General features: G+C 42.1%; 1 protein-coding gene across 1 annotated transcript in view; it reads left to right on the forward strand.

Moving 5' to 3' along the window:
- LOC146789395 (macrophage mannose receptor 1-like) overlaps positions 1-25,858 on the forward strand; it is a 742,402-nt gene that overhangs the window by 210,041 nt on the left and 506,503 nt on the right. The window contains exons 12-14 of the mRNA XM_085631522.1: positions 2,051-2,247; positions 13,515-13,642; positions 17,417-17,504. Of these exons, the coding sequence (XP_085487648.1) occupies positions 2,051-2,247; positions 13,515-13,642; positions 17,417-17,504 (413 nt within the window). The remainder of the gene's footprint in view (positions 1-2,050; positions 2,248-13,514; positions 13,643-17,416; positions 17,505-25,858) is intronic.

The raw sequence follows: 25,858 nt of genomic DNA on the forward strand, positions 1-25,858 counted from the left end.
GATGACTCTGAGGACCACCATCCAATAGGGCAGGCTCCTACTACCTTCCAAGGGACCTAACAAGGTGTCCCCCTCAGGTGGTAACTATTTGTTTTTGCTTGGTGGAAGCTGACAGCTCCCACCAAGCAAAATCAAACATAACTCAGTTTTCTGCAAGCCGGAGCTGTTGAACAGCTCCGGCATTCAGAAAGAGGAGTTATCATCTGTTTCCTTGTACGCAAATATGCGTGCATGGAAACAGATGAAAACATTGCTCCGGCAGAAAGTGAACTGCATTTCCAGCTGTCATTGACCATCTCATGAGTGATGTGATATGTGATGTCTTAAGCAGTGCATTGCAGGGGTATAAGTTATAGTTTGCTCAGCTAACTATAACTGCTGAATTTCTCTGGTTTCGAGTGAAATATGAACCTAACTATAACATCCGTAACCTTTGTTTTCCAATACTATACTAGATGCTGCGAGTAAAAGAACCCCTGAATTACATAGGGAAAAGGCCTTGTTTAATCCCTCAAAAACTAGTTTTAAGAAAAAAGATACAACACAAATGCATAGATTTATTACAACCTATAATCAAGAACATCAGAGAGTACAACAAGCTATGCAGAAACATTGGCATCTTTTGAGAGAAGACCCTGTAATTGGTCGACTGACACCAAAACTCCCTATGATAAGCTATAGAAAATCTAAATCTATGAGAGATTATCTAGTCAGGAGTGACTATGATACTAGGACCAGATCCCAAACTTGGCTTACCGGATATGATGGCTTCAGGAAATGCACTAAATGCATAGCCTGTAAGAACGGTAAGAATCGTATTATGATTGAAACCCCTTTAAAAAAGAAAATCAAAGTGCGAGGCAATTTCACATGTAAATCAGAGTTTGTTGTTTATGTGCTCACATGTCCCTGCAAAAAATTATATGTGGGTACTTCCACTGTGCCGGTACATAAGAGGATACTACAACATATCTGGGCAATTACAAACAAGGATCGTAGTTATCCCATTGCCAGGCACTTAGAGCAACATCACCAGGGTGATCCTCTAGAATTAAGATACAGCTGTATGGCGCAAGTTCCTAAGAGAAAAAGAGGAGGTGACAGAGAGAGAGATATACCCAAATTAGAGTCATGGTTTATTTTGGAATTGGACAATAAAGAACCTATGGGTTTTAATATGGATTAAGAACTTTACACCTGTCTTCTTTAAGGCTGTGAACTATTCTATTTCTCGTGTCCCTCTTACAAGGCCACTTGACATACTATATTCTGACACTTTTTACAATTTTTACTGTACATAGGAATGTTGACCTATGAAATATTCTGTAACTTAGCGTTAGTTGGAATTAGCCACTAGGCCTAGAATTATTATTTTTTTTATTTATGAAGTTATCCAAAAACTAACAGAGACATATCTTGGTTATGTTAGGTCTTTATATATATATTCTATCAGGAATAGTAGAGCATACTGTTTTCATATTCAAACACCTTTTTATATTATTTATTGCACTGAGCACATTTGGGTGGTGATTATAGGGGAATCAAGTATAGAATGTTATTAGGGACTTGCCCTTGTACATTATTCTATAATAGAATTTGAATAAGCTGATGGAGTGCGTAGCCTAAGCATTTTTTTGCCTGTCTTTTTATACAGAAATATGATATTTATTACATTCATGCTAATAAAAGGATGTATTATATAGGAAGTTCCTATATGTATTTTTTGATCTTATAATATTTATATATTTTTATAGCAGTCTTTTTTCTCTATAGGATTGAATGTAATTATTGTATTTGACCATCATAATTAGATAAGCAATTGTAAGCTGATCGCACTCACATTACTAATTTATTCAGGTTAGACACTGTGATGAAATCTTATTTATATATACACACATACACATATTGTTCTAAAATGTAAATAACCATGCTATCTACACCCTTGTCTATCTGCTAAGCTTGTGCCTATGCACAGATCAATGTATTGTAAGACTCTGGAATGCTTGTTTGATTTTGGTGACAATTGATGATTTTTTTTTATTGCACCAAGGAAGACAACAAGGATGTGTTGTAATGAGGACCGGAATGGCAGGTGGATTATGGGAGGTGGTAAACTGCGAACAGAAAGCCAAATCCATCTGCAAACGGTGGGGTACTGGTTTAACGTCTCCTCCAGTCCCAATAACAACAGTCCCTCCGAACTGCCCCTCTGACTGGGAACCAAAGAACAGCATTTCATGTTTTAAAGTAAGTATCCGGATAGGGGCCAATTACCTAGACATGGGTACACGCAGGGCATGTGCAATTTGCAAACCATATTATAGTATTGCTGGAACAGCCACAGGCAATGCTTTATACGTTACTTTGCAATGGGTATGCCTATAGTTTAAGCCACATAGCTCTGTTTAATTTCTGCTGCCTTTAATAGGATAGTAAATGATCTTTACTGTGATCTGATCCAGCTTGCCAAGAAGCTCTCCTTGTTCGAGAAAAATATTTGAAATGGGCCTCACTATCTGGTGCTGTCCTCAATATTATTAAGACGTCATTATGGATTCAGGTGCTTTACTTATTCTCAGCAAGGTCTGTGTAAGTGATTTCAAAAATTATGTGCTTCATCAGTGGCATGGTTTTCAAGGCAGGGGACTTACTTAGTTTCTCAATGAGCTTGTTTAGCAGGTAGCAAGAAAAGGTGGATGGTTCTGGCAGCTTAATTAGATGTATTGTTAAATGTGGGAGGGGTAATAATAATTTGTTTTATGGAGAGCAGTTATATCCAGCCACAGCAAAAGAGTAAGTTGAGGGATTTAGGAAGGGATGCAATTTAAACTCAAATATTCAAATTTGGATAGTATCATCTTGGTTATAACCAATTAGATCAGAGCACATATATCCAAACATGAATCTGCATATATTGTTGCCAGCTCTAATTGCACTTCAAAAGGAACCCTGGAGTGAAGAAAACTCCAGAAAAAGAACATGTATGTTCTCAGCCTAATTTTTGGTGGAAAATATGGGCCACCACTTGGAGAGCAGGACTCACTTCAGCCAGGGTTCAAGTCTGTGTTTAATGATGTTGGAGCTTTTTGTGTCACTGCAGCTCAGAACAGGGGATGAGCCAACTAGCCCTTGGAGTCACTCTGGTAGTCCTGGGATCAAGCAGCAAGGCGGGCATCAAGCAGCAGCGTAGACCTCTGAGGGTACAAGGCAGGCTTCAAGCAGCAGGGCAGTCCAGTAATAGCAGCAGGTCAGTCCTTTGAAGCACCAGGCAGGCCTCAGGCAATAGGGGTGTCCTCTGAAGAACAAGGCTGACCATTTGATGGTCCTCCACAGGTCCAGGAGTGAATTGATGAGTTAGTCTGAGCTTCCAATATTTACATCTGGTGCCAGGCTTTGAAGTGAGAGAACGTTCTAGGCCTTTGTACATCTTGTTCTAGATACTTGCCCCTTCCCATGCCCAGGCTCCAAGAGGTCTAGGGTGACAAAAGACTGGTGTCAAGTTATTTGTGAGTGTGCTGGAGGGAGCCCCTTTGAAATTTAATTGGGGCAGGAAACAGCTCTTAACAGGCTGGTGCATCCTACCAATACTTAGTCCCCCCTTGTCTTTCTGTCTGGGAGGAATACACAAAGGCCAGCCATCACATTTTCAAAGTCATCTGACCAAGGACACAGGCTGTAGTCACCAAGTGGTTAGGGCAAAAAAATTCTAACTTTCTAAAAAGTGGCAATTTCAGAATTGTAACTCTACCAATGAAGAGGATTTTAAATTTAAATTACAATTCTTTTGAGACCAAATATGACATTTCTACATATTCCCAATCAAAGGTTAGCACTTATTAAATGTAATAAGGTAATACAATGGTATCCTATTGGAAAGATAGGCCTTGCAGTAGTGAAAAACAAATGTAAGACTAAAACTACCAGGACATGTAAATCTTTAAAGTACATGTCCAATACACTGCACCCTGCCTTATGTCCTGTTTATGGCTTACCTTAGGGTTGACTTATATGTATTAAAAAGGAAGGTTTAGGCTTGGAAAAATGTTTATTTTATGACGTTGAATTGGCAGTTTAAAACTGCACACAGGCTGCAATGGCATACAGGAGACATGTTTTAAAGGGCTACTTCAGTGGGTGACACAATACATGCTGCAGGCCCACTAGTAGCATTTAATTTACAGGCCCTGGATTCATGTAGTACCACTTTATCAGGGCATTATAGGTAACCTAAATGTGTCAATTAGGTGTAAGCCAATTTTCCATGATTAAAGGAGTGAGCACAAGCCCTTTAACTCTGGTTAGCAGTGGTAAAGTTCAAAGAACCCTAAGGCTCACAAAAATTAATTTTCAGCAAACATGAGGAGAAAAAACAAAAGGTATGGTTGTGACCCTGCAGAGAGTGCCAAGTCCAGCACCCACCATCCTGGGACTGGTAGGTTGGACGGAGGGGGCAATTGCCTCCACATCCTGACTTTCTGTTCACGAATCCCAGGCATACTAAGGTCCTTTCTGTGAGAGTAACTCCCTCATCATCAATTTTGTTTAATAGGGCCGTTTTGGGGGAAGGTTAATCCGTCTACACAAAACACCCTCCAGTGTGTCGTGAATGCAATCCCAAGATGGTTAAAATACCTCACAGCCCCATGTATTGTGAAGGGCATATTCCCCTATCATGTGTCAACTAAGGCAGCTGGGGCTGTCACTTCTATTTACCGTTCATAATCAATGTGGAGTCCACTGTATATGATGGAGGTACTAAAACTGAAGTAGTCTATAGCTTCACGTGGGGTCATCAGTGCAACGGACCATGCAAAATCTTCAAAGGGCCTAAATCCCTCTCTCACTTACTTTTAAAGTCAGAGAAGGAGTCTGTTGTATTGATAATTAAAGTTCTATATTTGGTAAACACCTGGGCCTTCTAGGTAGTTGACACAGTGTACATTTTGCTTCTGAGAGAGAGACTTCTGCCAGGATTGTGATGTCAGGGGAGTAAGGCATGAAGACATGGAAGAGTTGCAAGAGTGCCAACAAAACTTGGGAGTACTGAAGGCCAAATTCAGCTTGTACAAGCAATCCCTGCTTGTACAAGCAATCCCTGGGAAAATTTTGCAATTGATCATAAGACCACATAACACCCAGCATCTAATGTTTTGTTCCAGCTGTCAAACACACCAAAGGTGATTAGAAGAATGCATGGGATTAGTCTAACTACTGATGATTGATCACTACTCCATTCCAACCAATCTTTTTTTGCCAACCATTCTACCTCAGATTAGACCCAGTTGTATGGAAATCAGCCTTAGTCCTTCTCTAATGGAAACAGTCCAGCCCAAACTGCTAAGATAGGTGCTTTCTGAACGGGAACAGACGCATTCCAAAACCAGTTTCAGACTATTTGGGCCTCTTCATTGGGGTGCAGCTTGGTTCCAGTAGTACAGTGAGCACTGGACCTACTTCTGTACATACCAGTGGCTACTTTGAGCATTGCATCACACCCACAAAAGGTGATGGGATGAATGATTGCAAATAGTTAAACCACTGGAAACCTATTGTTCTTTTCCCAACATGACACCTGGAAATAGACCCAGCCATATTCAAATCAGCCTTGGTCCTACTCCAATAGGAAGAGTCCAGCCCAACTGCCAAGCCAGCTCCCCTTCGAACCAGAACACAAGCAACCCAATACAAATGATGGCATATTTTGGGGTCTTCAGCCGGATGCAGCTTTTTTCCAGTGGTACAGTGAGCATTCGATCCAGATCCGGGCATATCCTTGGCCACTTAGGGCCTTAAATCAAACACAAACATTAACTTGGCATGGATCCTTGCATAAAGTCTAACTACTGAAAATCCCTTGGGAACATTCCCCGTATCCTGTTTTCGCACTCAAGGGAAGGGCATTAAGTGCCCAGAAGCTAAGGATTCTCCGGGGTCCAAACCCCTTGCACCATGCATTCTGTTGCACCTTCAATTCAAGACCGCAGGTCTCATCTTGAAATGATGCTGCAAAAGGAGAAAGTCTCTTCTTCAGGTATGCAGACTCACTGCACTGAGAATTTGTGCCCATCTCCCATCATGGGATTCGGGGTGGCACCATAGTGTCCTAATTCTCTGGTGACCTAAGGGACTAACAATAGGAGGTGAAGCCCAGTGGTCGGCCTCTGTTGCAGTCTCATTTCAGCATATTATTCTCCTGATTTCACCCTCACTTGTGTGGTTGGGTTTGGTTACTGTATTGTGCTGGTGAGTGCTGAGAAGGAGAGCACCACCCAGACAATCAATGGTGAGCCTAGGCATCATAAGAAGTTTAGGATACAGGCTTCCGCCGGTGTTTGAGTACATCCTAAGACTACTCGAAAGACCAAGAGGCACAAAAAGAAGCAGGGCACAGCAAAGCAACAGTCAGTGTTGTAGCATTCAAGGATGCTTTGCCTATGTCCTGTTAGGTGGTTGCACACAAAACCATAAGTGCACTGAATCCAGAAGTTAATGACCCCACCACCTACCTTGTCGGGACACTTCCTCAAGGAGCAGGACTTGCTCTCCAGTGCACCAGCTGAACTCACAGAAAATTTTGCTCCATACTGATTGCTATCTCTTAAGGGCAAAGTCCCCAGAAGCAGGCCCTGCTTGGGGGGTCGTGGATTCCTGAAGCTTTAGATCATGAACCACTTAAGATGCAAATTCCTTCACAATGCTGCAATGGGATCCTGTTGAACCAGTGAACATGTGCCACTATGCTGTCCTCAAACCTCAGTCCTTACCTCAAACTCATTCCTGGATGCTCTGAGGCCATATTTTAATGCACGAGAGACGCCAATCGAACTTCTGCTCAAAGTCATAATATGGCCCTGCCAACTTAGATGCAGCTCCCACTTTTCCTGTGAAGAAAAGGTTACATCTGTTGCATAAGCAATGTCCCACTTACATTGATTTCTAACATTGATTACCTTAGTAGAGGCAACTGAAACAGATTTTGTTAATAGAAAATATTTGAAGTGCACGGTCTTGACTGATGGTGGTTCATGGCACATAAGTAGAATGATTTCAACACACTATCTCTGGCTTTTTGTTCATATTGAGGTGCACAAAAATTAAAAAAAAGATCACTAAGTGAAAACAGGGCTAGACCTGGGGTCCATGCCCCTGTTGGAACTGATGATGCTTACAGTGCATCAAAGCAAACAAGCAGGAGTACAATGCCTAAAAAGGTACTTTAGAGAGCTGGTATCAGATTCAAAGTCTTGGTTGGATGGGGCTGAGGTGACAGGCTGTCCTTTAGAGTTGGAGCGTTTTTCTGTTACAGCATGTTAGAAATGGGGGTCTTTAGTTGGCAGGTTATTACCCTGTCCAAGTATGGACCTTCTTCCTAATCAGGATGAGGGGGATGCACTTCTAAAATACCCCTGCTCACCGCATTGGTAGCTTGGCATGAGCAGTCAGGTTTTTCTCAGAGGCAGTTTGTGAAGCATTTGCACATAACCAACAGTAATACAGTGACAACACTACAAAAGGACACCACACCAGTGTTAGAAAAAATAACCAATATTCAATCTGTGCAAAGAAGAACAAAAACAATAAAAAAATCCACTATACAGTTGTCAGAAATATCAATACTTACTTATTCAGTCTTTATTTCTACATATTGTCATAAAAGACAAATTTAAAAACACATTTCATCATCAGATATATAAAAAGAAATAAAAAACACAATATATCATCAAGCACATCCATTAGAGCTACACATTTAAGTTATACACAGAAAGCATACCACTGAAACCGAGAACCGCAGGATTTGAGTTCACTACATAATTAATATTCCTTCTCTCCCAATTAAAAAAATAAATATCTGTCTTCCATAAAAACATGCTAAAACTTTAGTAATAAAAATAAGAATACCACAATTATACTGGATAAGCTTTTGGCGACTGGAGAGCTTTCAGTTTCCCAGCTCTTATTATCCACATCCATTTGAAAAATTTAGCTATCGCTATCACCATTGTTTCCGAACAGTCAGTTTGAAATATTCTCAGTGCAGTAATCCCTGTCATGATACCCTTTTGAATGCAGACTGCTCTAATCCATTTATGACGGGGAGCCTTGTATTCTGGGCAGATAAACAAAACATGAGCTATGGATTCCGGGTGTGTTGTACAGAAAGGGCACATTTGGTCACTTTTACTAGATGCCCATTTACAGGTAACCTTATTCAATGGGAGGGTACCTACCCTAAACTGATGGAATAATTTCCTATCATGGAGCATAGTGATCAAATCCCAGTACAACTCATACCTAGGAGTGTGTTTCAGCTCAAAAAAAACCCTAGTATGCGATGGGGCAGTGTGTGACTGAAACTCCTCCTGGGATATGAATGACCAGTAGACCTCTTTTAACTGTTGTTTGTTTGGAAATAATGCCTCCTGAGGATTATCGCAAAGATCACCCAAACCTAGTGATTTAAGAAGAATTTTAACCTTTCTAAACCATAAAATTTTACCCCCAGTGTCCATATCACGTGTTTCCAGAAGTGCTAGCGCATAATGATGCAATTCTGGGGTCACCCACAGTCTTCTCCAGTAGGCAACTGGTCTAAATCTGCAGATATTTTCCAGACTCTGACAGCCCAGATCCATGCGCAGAGGTACAAGTGGTGTGGAAAGTGGAAGCCCTATTATACTGCAGAGAAATTTATTGTGTGCTTTTTGTAAACCTGCTATATTAGACGACCCCCACAGTTCCGCTCCATATAGCATGGAGGATCTTACTTTAGAGTCATAAATTCTTAATACTGGGGCTACGGGTTTAGTGGCTGACATCTTAAATTCTCTTAAAAGGGCACCAGATAGTTGTGCGTGCTTGGAGATTAGATGGGCCACATGCGGCTTCCACTGTAACCTAGAACCCAGTGTAATGCCCAGGTAGCTAAAGCTATCAGTCTGCTCTAATGGTTCCCCATTCATAGAGACTCTGCCCCTAATGTTCCTATACCTGTGCATAGTCATAAATTTGGTTTTAGAATCATTAACAGAGAGGCCGTAGTCATAACAGAATTTTTCAAAGCAATCTATTGCCTTCTGAAGCGCTTCCTGAGTCTTAGACAATAGGAGGGTATCGTCGGCAAACATTAACAGGGGGACGGGGATACCATTCTGTTTGGGTGGATCAGTAGTAGAGTCCCTAAAATAATCCGTGACTCTATTTATAAATAATGTAAATAATGTGGGTGCCAGCACGCACCCTTGCCGCACACCCCTTTCCTTTGGAAATCTGGCGGTCACCTGACTCTGGTTACCCCATCTGACCTGCGCATAGTTATTTTCATGTAGACTTATCAGAACCGCAAGCAGTTCTGGTGGGATACCCTGCTCGTGGAGCGCTCTCCACAGCCTATCTCTTGGGACTAGGTCGAATGCCGCCTTTAAATCAACAAAGGCTGCATAGAGTGTACCACCCCCCAGAACCACCCATTTCCAATACTAAAAAATAGTCTTAAAATACAGTTCCTTGAAGTCGATTGCTCTGTTTGGGCACTATGACAGCATCCTGAACAACAAGTTCAAATAGTTCTGGCTGACCGCGGCATAGTGGGCTAGCTACAGTGTTAGGAAGACCTGCAAAACAGTACCTTTTTGAAATGCAGGGCGTTGGGAACCTGATGGTGAGCTCTGAAGAGCCGCATCAGCAGGCATCGGTTCCGGAGGTCGGTGCAGGCGTCTTCATGCCCTTGAAGTCACACACATTGCATATCAAACACCTCACAGTTGAAGTCAGGAGCACTGGCCTCGGCGGCATCAGGGCTGTGGTGCGAAGTGTGGCGTGCAGTGCCCTCAAGGGTGGTACCTTGTGTTACTTATGAGCTGTACCCTGGAACCCCAGTGCAAGCAGCGGCGTAGATGTTGGCATGGATTGGCATCATCTGGGATTACCAAGGCGGCGGGGTAAAGCGAAGCGATGCAAAGTGTGGTGTCCACTGGTCACAGTGCAAGCTGCGGCTTGGTGGCGGTGTCAAATGGCTGCATTGGGGAGACCAGGGTTGCAGTTCAAAGTGTAGCGTTGCCCTCTGCGGTGCCTTCAGGACACGGAGCTGGCAGTGGCATCTGTGATGGCATAGGGATGCTTTTTCTGCTGTTGCAGCACAAAACACACAGTTCCCAGTGTTGGTAGCAGATGAACTTGAAGTCTTTGCTGTTCCTGAGACTTCTTGAACAGGGGGCAAGCTCTACCTCAAGCCCTTGGAGAAACTCAAACAAAGAAGTTGCAGAAAGTTCAGTCCAGTCCTTTCTCTGCCAAGACAGAAGCAGCCACTGCAGCCCAACACAGCAAGGCACACAGTAAAGTTCCTCCTCACAGTTTATCCAGCTCTTCTTCTTGGCAGGTTTCTGAGTCCAAAAGAGTTCTAAAGTTCTGGGGTCTGGGCCCCAATATTTATACCACTTTTCCCTATGTTCTCTTGTGGCAGAGAGTCTCTGTGCTTAGTCCAAACCAGTTCTGTTCTCTCTAGCCTAGCTACCTGGCACACGGTGGAGACAGCATTGTGTGAGGCAGACCAGGCCTATTCTGGTGCAAGGAAATTTCCTCCCACTACTCTAAATGCAGCCCAGGTCAATTCAACCCAGCCCTGACTCATCCAGGAAAGGCAGGACCCACCTCAACCACCCCCCCCCCCCGACTGGCTGTCTGAGGTGTATGCACAACCCCATCCCCATCCCCTTTCACTCCAAAGCCAGACAGTCAATTCACAACTCAGCAGAGACACACAGGATGGTAAAGTGAGAAAATGCCTTCTTTCTTAAGGTGGCATTTTCGAACACATAATTTAAAAGCCATATTTACTGAAATATGTGTTATTAAATTCTGAGTTCAGAAAGCCCAAATTCCATTTCTTTATCTTATCCCAATGGGAAGTTATACTTATATGTTACAAAGTATCTCCCATTCTATCCTATGGGACAGAAAGCCTTTCAATAGTGAAAAATGAAATACACTGTATTTCACTATCAGGACATGTTACACACACCAGTACATGTCCTCCCTTTCACATACACTGTACCCTGCCCATGGGGGACCTTGTGCCTACCTGAGAGGTGCCTTACATATAAGAAAAGGGAAGGTTTGGGGCCTGGCAAGTGGATGCACTTGCCAGGTTGACATGGCAGTCACAGCTGCTTGTGTGGGTAACACAACCAGCGCTGAAGACCCACTGGCAGCATTTGATTTACAGGCCCTTGGCACAGACAATGCACTGTACTAGGTAGTAAATCAAATACCCAATCATGGAAAGACCAATCCATAACACAATTTACAGTGGGATCACTTGCACCACTGATCAGAAGTGGGAAAGTGCACAGAGATACTAGACCAGCAAAAAATGTGTTAAAACCAGGAGGTCAGAAAGCAAAAAGACAGAGGGAAACACGCCAAAAGATGCCAGGTCCAACACAGCAGCTGTGAGATCAACACTGCACCAGCTGTTGCATATCCACACAGGCATCTTCACATAATTAAAATGTGAAAGCATGAAAACAAAGAGGCAGGTGTACTATGCCAAAAATGGTACATCCATAAGCTCATCAGCAATTTCTACATTCTTGGCCAGCTGTGTATATGCACAACGGCAAAACAACACATAATAAAAACTGAACTGTTTTTGACACTTAAAAATTATTGAAATGAATACCAAATTCAACGGTACTAATTTTACAGTCTTCAGAAGAATAACAGCTTTTGTTTGTCTGAAAGGATTCAAACTTATTCTTTGGAGGATAAATGAAAATGTGAGCAAAGGGTGCAAACCCCACATAATGATTTTACCAGGATTGGCACTTGCGGCCTGCAGCTTACACCGGATTCCTGCAACAAACACTTCAACATGCACACAAATGAACGTACACGTGTGCACACACAAAAACTGAGCTATTTAAGTGTTTATTAGGATTTTAATATGTGAAATTATGAAGTTTCTGACCTGTGCCTGGCGTATTACACATAGTTCTCTGCAGCAATTGTATGAACTACTCAAACTATATTGCCAGCAGTGTAATGCGGAGACTTTTTGCATACATGCAAATCCATGCAGCAGGTGCCCTCATTCTAAATCCTATTTTACCAGTTGATACAGGGGTGTAGCTACAATTGTTGCAGCAGGTTCAGTGGTACCCAGGCCAGCGAGCCCTCAAGAGCCCAATAAACCCTGATAATTTTTGAATTTTACTACCCCAGTAGCAGTCGAAGGGTCATTTCCCTTGCTTGAACCAGGGCCAATGGCATACTGGCTACATTGCTCAATTGATACACTTGGACAGCGGACATACCTCAAGAGGTAACTCGTTAGTTTGTTATAGGCCTGTGTGAAATGTTAACTATGCCAAAGTAATTGGCATAATTTTGGTAATTTCTCACAACAATATTTATGCACAATTACAGGGACTATACCATTATGCGACCTCACATAACGTCTGGGAGAAATGTTAATGTGAGATTTTTTAGCCGAATGTTCCATTTGGGCAATTTTTGAGTGCAAAACTACAAATATGAATGCAAACCACAGTTTTTTTGAATGCGAGTACCTTTAACATGGATGGTCAATAAACATTTCAAGCAACTTTTTTTTTCAAGCTGACCGTTCGGGTGATTTTTTAGCCCAAAACTACAAATCTGAACAGGATCAGCTGTGTTTTGAACGTGAGAAACCAGAAATCATCTCAAAATTAAATTTGAAATTAAATTTTCACCCGAACGGACCATTCAGCTAATGTTTTGAGTGTGAAACACATTTCACATAATCATTACATGAAATTATGTGAGTTGCGACCACCTTTGGTTTAATTCTAGTCCTATTCCAGAGTGAGTGGAAGCTGAAGGTCAAATGTTCAAATCTCATTGCCTTCAACTCCTGCGTTTATTCGAGTACACTGAGAAGTACCACTAAGGCGAATAATAATAAGACATCCACTATTTAAAATGCTATGGATTTTCAAGATTATTATAACAAATACACGGTAAAAATCAAGCACACTTGTCTCTGTATATGTGCAGTTAGTATTGTGAGTGAAATGAAGTGCGGCAAAAGTGTAATTTTTTTTACATGGATGTCACTTAAAGACCAGATTTTTCGTTAACCTATAAATATAAACTATCACAAAATACATGTTTAATGCTAGGCAATTGTAAAAGCTAAAAGTTCTAACTTCCATGCGGTAGCTCTGTTGTTAAAATCCCAAGCAGTTTGACAACTACTCAACATCAGAATGCTCTCTCAACACTTTTCTGCTTTGATGCTCCACTTTAGATCTTTGGCCATTTTCTTTCACTATATCCTAGTTTTCATCTTTCTACAAGCATTAAATATGGGAGCTGTGCTTACCTGTGTCCTGTTTTCCTTCTCATAACCATCGGTAAAATACGAGAAAGGACCTTTTTGCAGATTTTTTTTAAATAAATTATCCATAACCTCAATCATACAATAGAAATGTATCACGAACTGCAACATTGTAAATATGTTTTTTAATTGCCAGGTTTTTGCCAAAAAAGAAGGGGAAAGGAAGACTTGGACCGAAGCTTGGAATTTTTGCAAAGCAATAGGAGGAGATTTACTCACTATTCACTCTAGAGGCGAAGAAAGGAAAGTCAATGTACAGCTGCTGTAAGGCCCTTCACTCACCTTGATTGGTTTATTGCTGCCACTATTAAGCATGCCGCATTCATGTTTTCAAAACGTCTGTGATAATGCATTGTAATATACCATTAACCTCTTTGTTGTACTTAATTTTGTTGCACTCTAAGATAAGGCTCATAATGCAAAATCTAATTTGTAATTTACTTTTATTTCTTATGTAGCTTTTCAAAACAGGTAAGCCTAAAACACTAATTGACTTTGGATGACGTTCTTCAATACTGACGCGTGCCCCAAAGTCCCCAATACAGAGATTTTGGTTAATAGGTAATAACTCGCCAAATTAAATGGTACATATGAGAGGTACCCACATATACTGGTCTGTGCTGGGAGGTGAAGCAGTGTGCTCCCACCCCTTCCTGTTTGAAAAGGCTCCCTTGAGCCATTGAGCTGACAAGCTTGTGGAGATGCACCTGTGCGCCTGTGAGAGGTACTGAGACCTGAAAAGATTGTGGCAGCCTGCTCAGCAATCCCAAATAAAATTAGTTTTTATCTGTACTGACGACGGATGATATCCAGAAACACTTGTCTACAGATTTACAGCACTAACCTGCACCAACTTTGGTGGAATACTCCAGTGAAATTTGAAGTAAGCATGTACCATGAACTGCATTGACCAGAATGCTAAGGGGCGAACTGTGCTGGGAGGTGGAGTAGTGTTCTCCCACCCCTGCATGTTTGAAAAGGCTCCCTTGAGCCATTGAGCAGACCAGCTTGTGGAGATGCGCCTTTGAGAGGTACTGAGACCTAAAAAGATTGTGGCAGCCTGCTCAGCAATCCCAAATAAAATTATTTTTTTCTGTACTGATGACGGATTATATCCAGAAACACGTGTCTACAGATTTACAGCACTAACCTGCACCAACTTCGGTGGAATACTCCAGTGAAATTTGAAGTAAGCATGTACCATGAATTGCATGGACCAGAATGCTAAGGGGTGAACTGTGCTGGGAGGTGAAGCAGTGTGCTCCCACCCCTTCCTGAATAAAGTTTAGTATGCCTGAACTCAAAATGTTAAAATGCATCTTTTAGTGAGGGTGATTCTTACATTCTCTGCTTGAAAATACCACTTTTAGAAAGTAGGAATTTTCTTGTTTAACCATTCTGTGTGCCTCTGCCTGTTTGTGTAATGACTGATTTTGGAGTGACCGGGGGCTACGGAGGTGCATTCTCTCAGACAGCCACCGAGGGGGTGTTGATGTATGTCCTGCCTTTCCTGAATGAGTCAGGGCTGGGATGAATAGACCTGGGCTGGATTCAGAGTAGGGGGAGGAGTTCTCACTAGCACCTGAATAGTCCCAGTCAAAATTTAGAGTGGTGGGAGGAGGTTTCTCTTGCACCTGAATAGGGCCTGTCTGCCTTACTCAATCCTGTCTCCAGCTCCTGTCGGGCAGCTGCACCAGAGAGGACAGAACTTGTTTGAACTGGGCTCAGAGACCCTTGCACAAACAAACAAAGACATTTTGGGGTATAAGTATAAGACGTAAAACCCCTGAACTTTAGACTACTTCTGGAATCAAGAGGAACCTTTGCCAAGGAGAAGAGCTGGAGAAACTGCAGAGAAGTACTGCCCTTGCTGTGTTTCTTGGGTTGGCCGGCAGTTGCTGTTTTCTGCCAAGGAAAGGAGAAGGACTTTGCTGTGTGCTGTGTCCCTGCTTGAGAAAAGTCTCCAAGGGCATGAGTGGAGCTTGCCTCCTGTTTTGAAGTCTTGGGAACACAAAGACGTCACCCCAAGCTCCCCTGAACTTCCTTGCTGGGAGTTCTGACCCGCCAAGAGGTGCCTGTGACTGTCTTGGGCCTCTGGAGCTTGTTTCTGCTGTTGGGAGCTGGAAAAGCAATGCAACGCCATGGTGTGAGCAGAATCTCCCAGCATTGTTGCGCCGCTGCCGAAACCAACGCAGCGCATGTCCCTGCGGCAAAAATCGACGCATCAAGGGATCGCGGCTGAAAAGATCTCCACAGCGCCACTCCCTGCTGCCGCATCATTCGCCCGCTGCATCACGGATTTCTATGCATTGTCCCTGTGCGGCAAGTTTTTCCCAATGCATCACCTGCGGATTGGAGTCATCTCAGAATCGGCGCATCGCTTCCATCTACAGACTGGACCCGACGCATCGCTCCCCTGTGTACAGCGAAACTGTCGCATTGCATCCATGAGGGTCTCAGGAATGATGCATCTCTTTGTTTTTCAACGCTTCTCATCCATGCAGCTGTTTGGGTTGGTGAATTTTGTCGCAACAACAGGTACTTTGCAAGAAATCCCGCATCCATAGTTTTCTATGGACTCGGTTGCTAAAACCTTTTGAAAGACATTTTTTTTAATACTTGGATGTTGGATTTTTGTCATTTTGGTCTTGTTGAGTTTAGATAAAGATACTTTATTTTTCTAAACCAGTGTGGTGTCCATTTGTGGTGGCATCAACCTGTGTGCTCGTGCCAAGCTACCCAGGGGGTGACTAGGGGCTACCTAGAGTGTATATCCCCCTTTCCCTGATTAAAAGAAAGGGTCCCTATTTGGACAAAAGTATCTACCTCTGCCAACTAGCGACCCCCATTTCTAACACCCCAAATGCGTAGTAGGCATTCTCCCTATATTGGGGGCAAAACACTAATATTTGCCCCAAAGGGGTTTCAGAAAGATCACAGTGCCCTTTTTTGGGGGTGGGTACATGGCCTGTGTGTGGTGAGCTATCCCCACTCCTTTGTTTTATTTTTTTTCCCTGGTGTATTCAATCTGTGGTGTCTCATGGGCTTTCTATCCCCTGCCCTTTGAGAGGCAAACTGAGCAAAAATCACCCACTCTGCCCCACCTCTGCAGGACAGAAAGACCGCTGCTCTTTTTTGAGATGGGGGCATGGCTGTGTTCATCTCAGAAGCACCAACTCCTTTAAAAAAAAGTTTTAGCCCTTATGTCTGATGGGCTGTTTGACCCATCAGTTGTCCCCTCCGGGGGAGCTGGTTGGTGGAAATATCTCAATCTGCTCACCGGGGGGCAGAAAGACTGATGTGACCAAGGGAGAGGAGAGGCACTAGTCCATTGCCGGGGGGCAGTCACCCCTCACAAACGTATCCCCAGGGTCAAGTGCGCAGATCCACTAGGGAGAGACATCATTGTAAAGGGGATATTCTCCCCTTTACAATGATACTCCTCCCATGTAAATCAGTGCACTGGGGGGCTGGGATATGCCCCTGCGCACTATTGTAAGTGAAAGTGAAATGAGCAGATTGCATTCATTTTACTTTTACATTCAATGTAATGACATCTGTGAGTTGTGAGTGTTCATCATTAAACACTCAAAAACAGCCTCAGGCTCCTGGGGAAGCTTTTCTCCGGTAGCCTGCAGAGCGATTTAGCACCAGAGAGATTCCCTGCCCTTGGCATTTTAACATCACCTCCACGCCCATAGCACCAGATTGAGAGCACTATGGACTTGGAGGTCACATCCATAGCATTCATGAACCTAAAAACACTCATCAACAATTGCAGTGTTTAAAATTGGGCTCCTCCAGAGTTGGCAAATCCCACATTTTCCTAAAATTAATGGTGGGTTATGCTAGTTTGTGTTTATCAAATCTTGTGTTGGAATTTTGCAGGATCTGTTGTGGGATTGAACATGTTTCTTGACAAATAGACTAGGTCTGTGTATGTGTAAGTCCTCAGACATTTTATTAAGTTCTTTATTTTGGTTAAAATTTGCAGTGCAACAATGAACCCTGTTTAAATAACGTATTATTTTTTTCAAGGCCCCACACTCGTGACCATGACCCATTTTGGATTGGTCTTCGAATGTTGGATCCAGGGTCTGGATTTACCTGGACAGATGACACCCCCGTGAGTACACAATCTACAATTTTCTATTCATGATGCAAAATATGTTTGTGACTTTGAACTTCGCACTTTAATACATACAATACATTTCTTTCCTATTTTCCTCACATTGGGCCCGATTCACAAAAGTAATCTGAGACAAAATCCTAACATAAAGACAAACTTAAGTTTAACTAAGACAAAATCTTAATGACTAGGATTTCGTCTCAGTTAAACTTAAGTTTGTCTTAAGTTTAACTTAAGACCAAACTTAAGTTTAACTGAGACAAAATCCTAAATTTAGCACTCATAAATGCCTTCGGTGAAAACCGAAAGTCGTAAAGTTAGGTTCTTGTCTCAGATTACTTTTGTGAATCGGGCCCTCTGTTATTTGCACTATTCTTTTGGAAACAACGCTCATATGTGTCTAGGAGTTATCATTTAAGTAAAACAAGAGCATTTTGTTAGGCTGTATATGATGAAAACAATTATTTAAGGAAAATATATTGATTACATTATAATTCCATTACAGGAAACCGTTTTGGTCAAAAAAAGATCTTAGTTTTAAAAGTTACTGACACCCTTGGTAACAAAGTGGTACATATGCAGTAGAATTCACTGTTACGATCTAAGGGGTATAATATGGTAACTAGCAATGTTAAGTCTACATTTAAACAATTGCAATCACCTTTCAGAGACAAACATATTGGTATAATATGCCTTGTCCACCACTTTAACAGTTCACCTCATTTCATTTGTTGAGACCATGCCTGAGAACACACTTATCATATTGAATGATGAACAAATGTTACTCTTAAAACACATAAAAACAATTGTTCGTAAGCAGAGTCCTCTTTCCTTGATTATGAACCCTACACAGTCTGCTTTCCCAGATATGGCTGCCCTAAGATTGGGCATGCAATTAATCACCCAGGCTTTCTATTTAAATATTTTGAGAAGCCATGACCACTGGCCGGCTTTTGCACCCTTCACCCTCTCACATGGGTCACTGAGCCCCACATCATTAATACGATAGGTTTTGTTTAAAGTCATCACCAATCGAGTCTCAACCAGCCTCCTGACCCTTAGGTGCTCAGATACACACCCAATATGAAATCTGGGGGATCTACAGAGCTGCAGGGGTCTAATTTCTAACCCTCTGATACACGGACTAAGTTCAAAGCACCAGCATTGAATTAGAAAACCAGTTGGACTACAGACCTAACAGGAGCAATCCTACGCAGGAGTGTTTTCTGGTGACTATCAGTCATGTTAGAGGAGTTCAAGGACATATTGGCTACCCAGACAGTATTTTGTTAATGAATAACAAAGTCAAAGCGAGCACTAAGAAACAGGGACATGTCATTTAAAATGTTTATTTTAAAATCCTCAGTCTAGTGCATAAAACATGAATGGTTACCACATTGAATGCAAAAATAACAGCAGATAAACATGAAATGGTCAGTGAAAACAACATGAATGTGTTTAGCATTTTAGTGAGTTTTGTCATCCTAAACTACTAAAGCTTCTATAAGCTCTATGCTAAGCTTTAGCTAAAGCCCTTTAGCTTCTTTATCAGAGTTCTGTTGATGAATCAAAAATATATGATCTCACTGAACGATACTTTCTGCATGCCTTCTGGAATCAACTCTCCAACTGAGAGTAGCAGGCTTGGCAATCTGGTGTTACATCTGGCAATATTTCTTGCAAGAAGACCTCTCCTAATCAATGGTCAAATCCTAGAGTTTATGTACTGTTTGACCCTGATTTTATCTCATGTTCATTTCTGCCTAAGGCTCACCGACATTGTAGGTTTAAAATCTGACTACCTAATTACGATGTAGGCGGTCAAAGTTTACACTTGGCGGTCGACCCGACTGCCTTCCAACTGGCTTAAGGAGCCTGTCAGCCTGTCGGAGGCCAAACATAATCCCCTATGGAAAGCGTTTCCACCGAGGACATTATTTTGCTGGTTACAGACAAGCTTTTCATGTCGGGCTTTCTGACATGGAAAGCCTGTCGGAAAGTGACTTTGAGGGCCCATAGCAGGGCCCCCATGCCTCAGGGTCTTATGATTGGAGGCTGGGGGGCACCATGGTGCCCCCCTTTTAATCCCGGCACCGTGTGACAGGCACTGTGAGGTGCCTGCCACCCGGTGCCGGATTAGCAGAAACTCACATTTCTCCATGGGAGCTTGTGCTGCGGCCGGTTTCTGACCACAGCCCAAGCTTCCATAGAGAAATGTGAGCTTGCGACTGCACCATGTGTGATCATATCGTAATTGTGTGTTGGGAACGCCGACCGTTGTTCGGTCAGTCCCTGGTTCGCGTTGATGCCAGTCAGATGCAACTCCGACCGACATCATAATGAGCCCCTCAGACTACTACAAGACTAAACTGGCATGGCACAAAATACATCAGCATTCTCCACATGTAACATTAAGCCTCCATTTTTATCCTCAATACTCTTACATTGTAAGGGGCCATACTATAATGGGCATTTCTATGGGTGTGCTGTACGTCTAAATTCTACAGCTCAAAAAGATGTTCACTGGTTGGGTCGATCGGGGATGGTGTTAGCCTTAGTTTCATGGGGCGATGTGTTCCTAATATAACATATAAAAATTCATACAAAAATAGAGCCAATTAAGAAAGATCTGACTCATTAAGAAAGTCCTGGAGTGGAATTCAGGGGAAAAATATGAAGTTTTATTACAAAATTCTAAAAGGTACAATGCAGAAATAGTAAACAGCAGATGCAACAAATCTCAGTCAAATGCATAAAGTAATTGCCAAGAAGGCTCTCAGTAATAGGACAATGCAGAATAATAGGCAAAATCAGAAATAGACTAAGGGCGTGATTTAGATCTTGAGGATGGATTACACCGTCACAACCAAGACGAACATCCCACCTGCAGAAATATAAATCCCAGAGGATATAATGGGTTATATATTTTGGTGAAAGGGATGGCCATCACTGATGTGACAGAGTAACCTGTCCACCAAGATCTAAATCAGGCCATAAGTCCCAAATGTACAGCAAAATCAGTAAGGAATCGGACAGCATCCCTAGTAGCGTAGGAAGGTCTCTCGGAGTTCTAGCTCTCCCCAAATTCAACAGTTTATGTAGGAAATGTCCCAACACAAGAACATAAAAACTTCAGAATCATTGTGGTGTGAGCAAAGAAATACCTGATCAACAGCTCTACCAACTAAGCACCGACCCTTTACGTGAATATTGATTCAAACCCACTGACCTAATGTCATCCGGATATACCAGAACAAACTAGTTACGCTAACATGACTGGCTTGACTGCAGGCAGCGGAAATATACAATGAATGTGACATCCACTTTGGACAAGATAGTAGTGGGGCCTAGTTGAGGCCCAATTAGCATAAGTCAGGAAAATGCACTTTAACCGATCATATCAAAATCGTTTCAAAGTCAATAATATCATATCAGTGTACAAAGTGTACATGTGAAAATGTGAGTGTAGGTTACTTTTCAGCACACTATTAGTAATGTATATCCTTGCTTAATACATAAGTACTCCATCACACCATTAATATAAACAAAAAAGGATTCAGCTTACAGAGTGATCAGTCATGATGATATCCCCATTTCTGCCCATGTTCTAGGAACTTTCCACTTATTTTTATAGATGAAAAAAAGCTTACAGTAGGCAAGGAATGAAAACAGAATAACTACATTAAAACTGTCACAGTGTCTATGGCAATTCCCAGGTATTAGGCTTCATAGGTTTAATACCAACTGACACCACACGGTCTAAAGGTGGCCTCATACCCACTACCATGACATGTGGGAAAGGGAGAACCAAGAAGAAAAGGGAGTAGCACTTGCGGCAACAAAAGGTTGTACGTATCCAGGCGTGAACCTTTGCCGTAATGGCCAAAGGGGGACACATATGGAAGCAGCAAAATTGAAATGTATTAGATCCACAAAAGCCCTTTTTAGGTTTGCAACAAAAAGTGGGTATGAAGACCATTAGAGAGCTGCTCACTATATACAGAAGTAAACAGATCCCTAGTGTAAAATACAGAGCCTCCTCTGTGGGGACTGACAAACTGCAAATTGTTGCAGACACAGGAAAGTCTTTTTCTATATAGACTATTAGCAGTACCTTCCTCAACCTCCCATCACACTCTGGCATAATATATGGAGTAAAGATGGCACCAAACTCACCAAATATATGATAACAGACTGCCTTACTTTGGAATATGGAGCAAGAATACCATGGTTGGCTTATGTAAACAGTTTGTTAAAGGAGGTGGATGGGTAATTGAACATTGAGCATCCAGAGGGAGTGTTACAATTTATTAGGCAAGGTTTAAAACGGTTGTGATTGAGAAAAGGATGGCTGATAGGGATAATAGAGAGTGTTGTAAATTTACTGTGTCAATATACCTCTCAGGTCCCATACATCCAAGTGCCCAGATCTACCGTACTTGGGCGAGCTGAGAAGTCTAAAGTCTTTAGGGATGTTAAATAGCGCTGGTGCGCCTCTTTCAGCACTTATTCCTGCACTACTTGGGTGGGGGTGGTGTTGCAGGGTGGGGAGCTATTACATTTATCGCTAATTGTGGGATGTTAATGCTTGGTTGCAAAGGGGATGAGCGGGCCATTAATGCCACATGACTGCCCTCTTTTACCACCAGATGTGCGCGCACAAGCAGAGCGCAAGTACCCGGGCCAGGCAAAAATTGGGTTCAGGGTAGGGCCTCCAAGGAGCAGGGCACAATGAGGGATCAAGATCAAACTTTCCTCCTCCTCACCCTCTTCTTCACAGTGGCCTTGACCCATGACCCTCTCATCTTCCACCTTCCCCTCTTAGGCATTTGTTTCTTGCTCCTCCATGTTCCCTCCTGTCTGTCTTACATGCTTTGACGGCCCAGCTTTCATACAGACACAACTATTCAGCACACATTTTCTTGTTCCCTTTAAATACTTTTCTTTTGCTCTTCTGAGGTCTCAATTTCTCTCTGTACTTTTTTGATCTTCCACATCCTCACATTCTTTGCTACTTTTCTATATATTTAGTGTGCTCTACTAGAGTTTCCTTATTTTTATACCTTTACTTCTTTTTTCTCACCTTATCCTTTTATCTCTTCTCCCTTTAAATTCTCTGGTCTGTTCCATCCACTCCGGTTTCCTGTTCTCTCTTCCTGACATTCTCCTCTTTCACCAAGTCTTTTCAGTTCATAAACATATACAGGGTTATTTACTAATATTTTACACAAGCGCTTCTGCAAAATGACACAAAGCACTTATGTTGATTCACGCACCATTTTAAAAAGCTGCAGGTGCAGCAGAACATTGTGCTTCGTAACCCTTAGTAAAAAAAAAAAAAGAAAACTCACTTTATTTTGATTCTTGTTCTCTTTCCTACTCCTCCCCCTTTGCTTCCATACAGACTCCAGTATTCCCCCTCCCCCTCAGCCCCTCCTCCCCCTTTGCCTCCATGAAGACTTCAGCATTTCCCCTTTACAATCATCCCACACTACCGCTGCTTGATGTGGTTTATTTTGTGCCTGCTTTATTGGTAACCACACTGTGCCCTTACCTGAATCAGTGTCTATAGCAGCCCAAATTAAACCCAAACTCTACCCTCAGAAGAAGTAAAACAAGCATTGCCGGTGCCGATAAGTCTTATAAATGAAAGCACCTATAAGTCACTAGTGAGTTTAGGCATTCAATAAGTCATCATAGATGCACTCTAATACTCACTTGCACCCATTCACCTACTCATTCTTACATCCACCAATTTCCCCATCCGCAGTAAAATAATTACACAAGCTCTACAAGCAAAAATGCAAGATAAAGTGAAAGACTAAAAGTAGAAATAAGCATTTGCGATGCAATACCTCTCATATTTGCGAGAGTTTGAGCTATTGGCATTGTAAATGGCAATGCCTTTTATTTATTTGTTTTGAAAACCTGCAAGCGGTGTGTGAACACGCACTTTGTACTTCTAGTCCTTGCTTACCAGAAGCAAGGCTGGCAGTAAAAGAGGCACAGTTACTGCCAGCCTTGCTTCTTGTAAGCAACGACAATAAGTACAAAGTGCGTGTTTGCATACCGCTTGCAGGTTTTCAAAACACATAAATAAAAGGCATTGTCATTTACAAGGCCAATATCTCAAACTCTCACAAATGCGAGACCTATTGCATTGCAAATGCTTGTTCAGGCTTGAAGATGATCGGGAACACTGTTCAGTTCTTTAAATTTTTTGATTAGGACATGTAATCGCTACAGTATCCAGGAGTCTTTGCCACAGTACTTCTTTGCTTACAAATGTTCAAAGGAAAAAGTTTTTTTTCCTCTTTTGGCTTGCAGCAGCTGCTGGTAATGGAGATAGACATACGCATTGAAGCAGATCCTAGATGTTCATTGTACCCAGGGATGGCGACATCGCTTGTGTATCAATTCCAGTCAGATCAGGTGTTTCCAGCACTGCAACTGTTGATGACTCGAATGCGTAGATTTGTTTATCATACTCAGCATACTTCATGATTAATAGATGCATTGCTCAGCAAAAGGATTGGTGCAACTTCAGTGGCCGCAGAAGTTGCTTTACATTCATAGATGCCATAGAGGCACCTCCAGTGGCACTTCAAGCGCTGTCTCTTTCTATCAGTTTGCGTACCAGAAGACCTGTCTCCCTTGTGGAGCACTTATTTTCCTAAACGAAAGAGCCCAGTTTTCACTCAGTACCAATACTATTCAAAGCAAAAATAAAATTACAGGGTCTCACATAATTCTTTCAGTGGGATAAGTGAATTCTATGTTGTTGGTTGGACTGTTTTAATTATTTAGTAGAAGAAAAATCAAACTGCCTCAGCCAATGATCAAAAGGATTGTTGGGAAAATGCCAAACAAACTTAACAAGACACAAAATAATATAATATTCAGTCCGAAAACCATCTTAAAAACAATTAATATACCAGATCCAGAGGTTTTGAAACACTGTCATATGTCTCTGGTGTTTGATGAGTTGAAGATGATGGGTCTGATTCACAAAGATACGTTTTCACTTTTGTGTAAGTTTATGAGTGTTCACTATTCACAAAGGGAATTACAAGTAGTATGTTTTTTTGTACAGACACTCCGCACATAAAAATAGGACAGTCTTATCTTTTTATGTGCGGAGACTCCGTACTCATAAAGATATTATTCATTAATCCCTTTGTGAATAGCAAACAAGCGTAAACTTCTACAAAGTGTAACTTTCCCATGTGAATCAGGCCCAGCGTGCACAAAGTCTGAAAAATGGATAGGATACCTGGTCTGCAAGAGTTTTTGCATCTTTGTCGCAGAACAGGCTGTTTGTAGGTCAAATGTTTCTACTGCTGAGGTCAAAGGAACCACCTTTTGTATTAACACTGCAACAAGTTTATTCATTGATAGACGTGTCATCCTTAAGGGGGTCTTATCCCAGCCTTTTTGAATTTTAGCTCCTATTTTTGCCGATTCTTTTTGTTGGCCTTATGGCTTTTCGAATGTTACCACTGCTAAATTCCATGTGCTTCTTCCCTAAACATGGTGACATTGGCGTGTATCTGGTTGGCCTCTTTGATTTATAGTAAGTCTCTTGTAAAGTGGGACAACTTATGCCCAGGGCCTGTAAGTCAAGTCCTACTAGTGGGCCTGTAGCACTGATTGTGCCAGCCACATAAATAGCCTTTCAAACCTGTTACTGCAAGGCCTGTCCGTGCAGTTTAGTGCCACTTCAGCTTGGTATTGAAAACTACATGCCAACCATTAAAACCTCCTTTTATTACATATACGTCACCCCACAGGTAGGCCTTAAGTAACCTTAAGGGCAGGGTGCTATGTAAGTAAAATGTAGGACATATGTGTTTAATCTTTGCATGTCCTGGTAGTGAGAAACCAGATAATTCGTTTTTCAGTACTATGATGCCTACCCCTCTCATAGGCTAGCATTGGGAATTACTTAATACACTTATAAGCTGTAATTTCTGAGAGTATTAGTTGTTTCATGTTTCATATCTTTGGAATCGTAATGATAAATCTATCTCACTGGTGAAGTTAAATTTAACATTACTGTTTTAGAAATGCCACTTCTATGTACTGCTGGACAGCCTGGGATCGGTGACAAACCACACTTTGTGCATTCTCCTAGACAGCCATAACATAGAAAGGATAGGTGTGTCTGAGTACCCATCTACAAATTCTGATGGCCTTGCCTGGGCAGGATGGAAGGGAGGGGCTAAAACTTCACTTGAATAGGCAGTGTCCTGTCCCCACACAAAGGACTGATTACCCCCCACAGATAGCCTGGCAGACAGGACTGGGTGGAAAAGGATAATTGTGCACTTCAGAGAGCTACTTTGAAGCCA

The sequence above is a fragment of the Triturus cristatus genome, chromosome 10 (assembly GCF_964204655.1).
Source record: "Triturus cristatus chromosome 10, aTriCri1.1, whole genome shotgun sequence".
Classification (NCBI taxonomy): domain Eukaryota; kingdom Metazoa; phylum Chordata; class Amphibia; order Caudata; family Salamandridae; genus Triturus; species Triturus cristatus.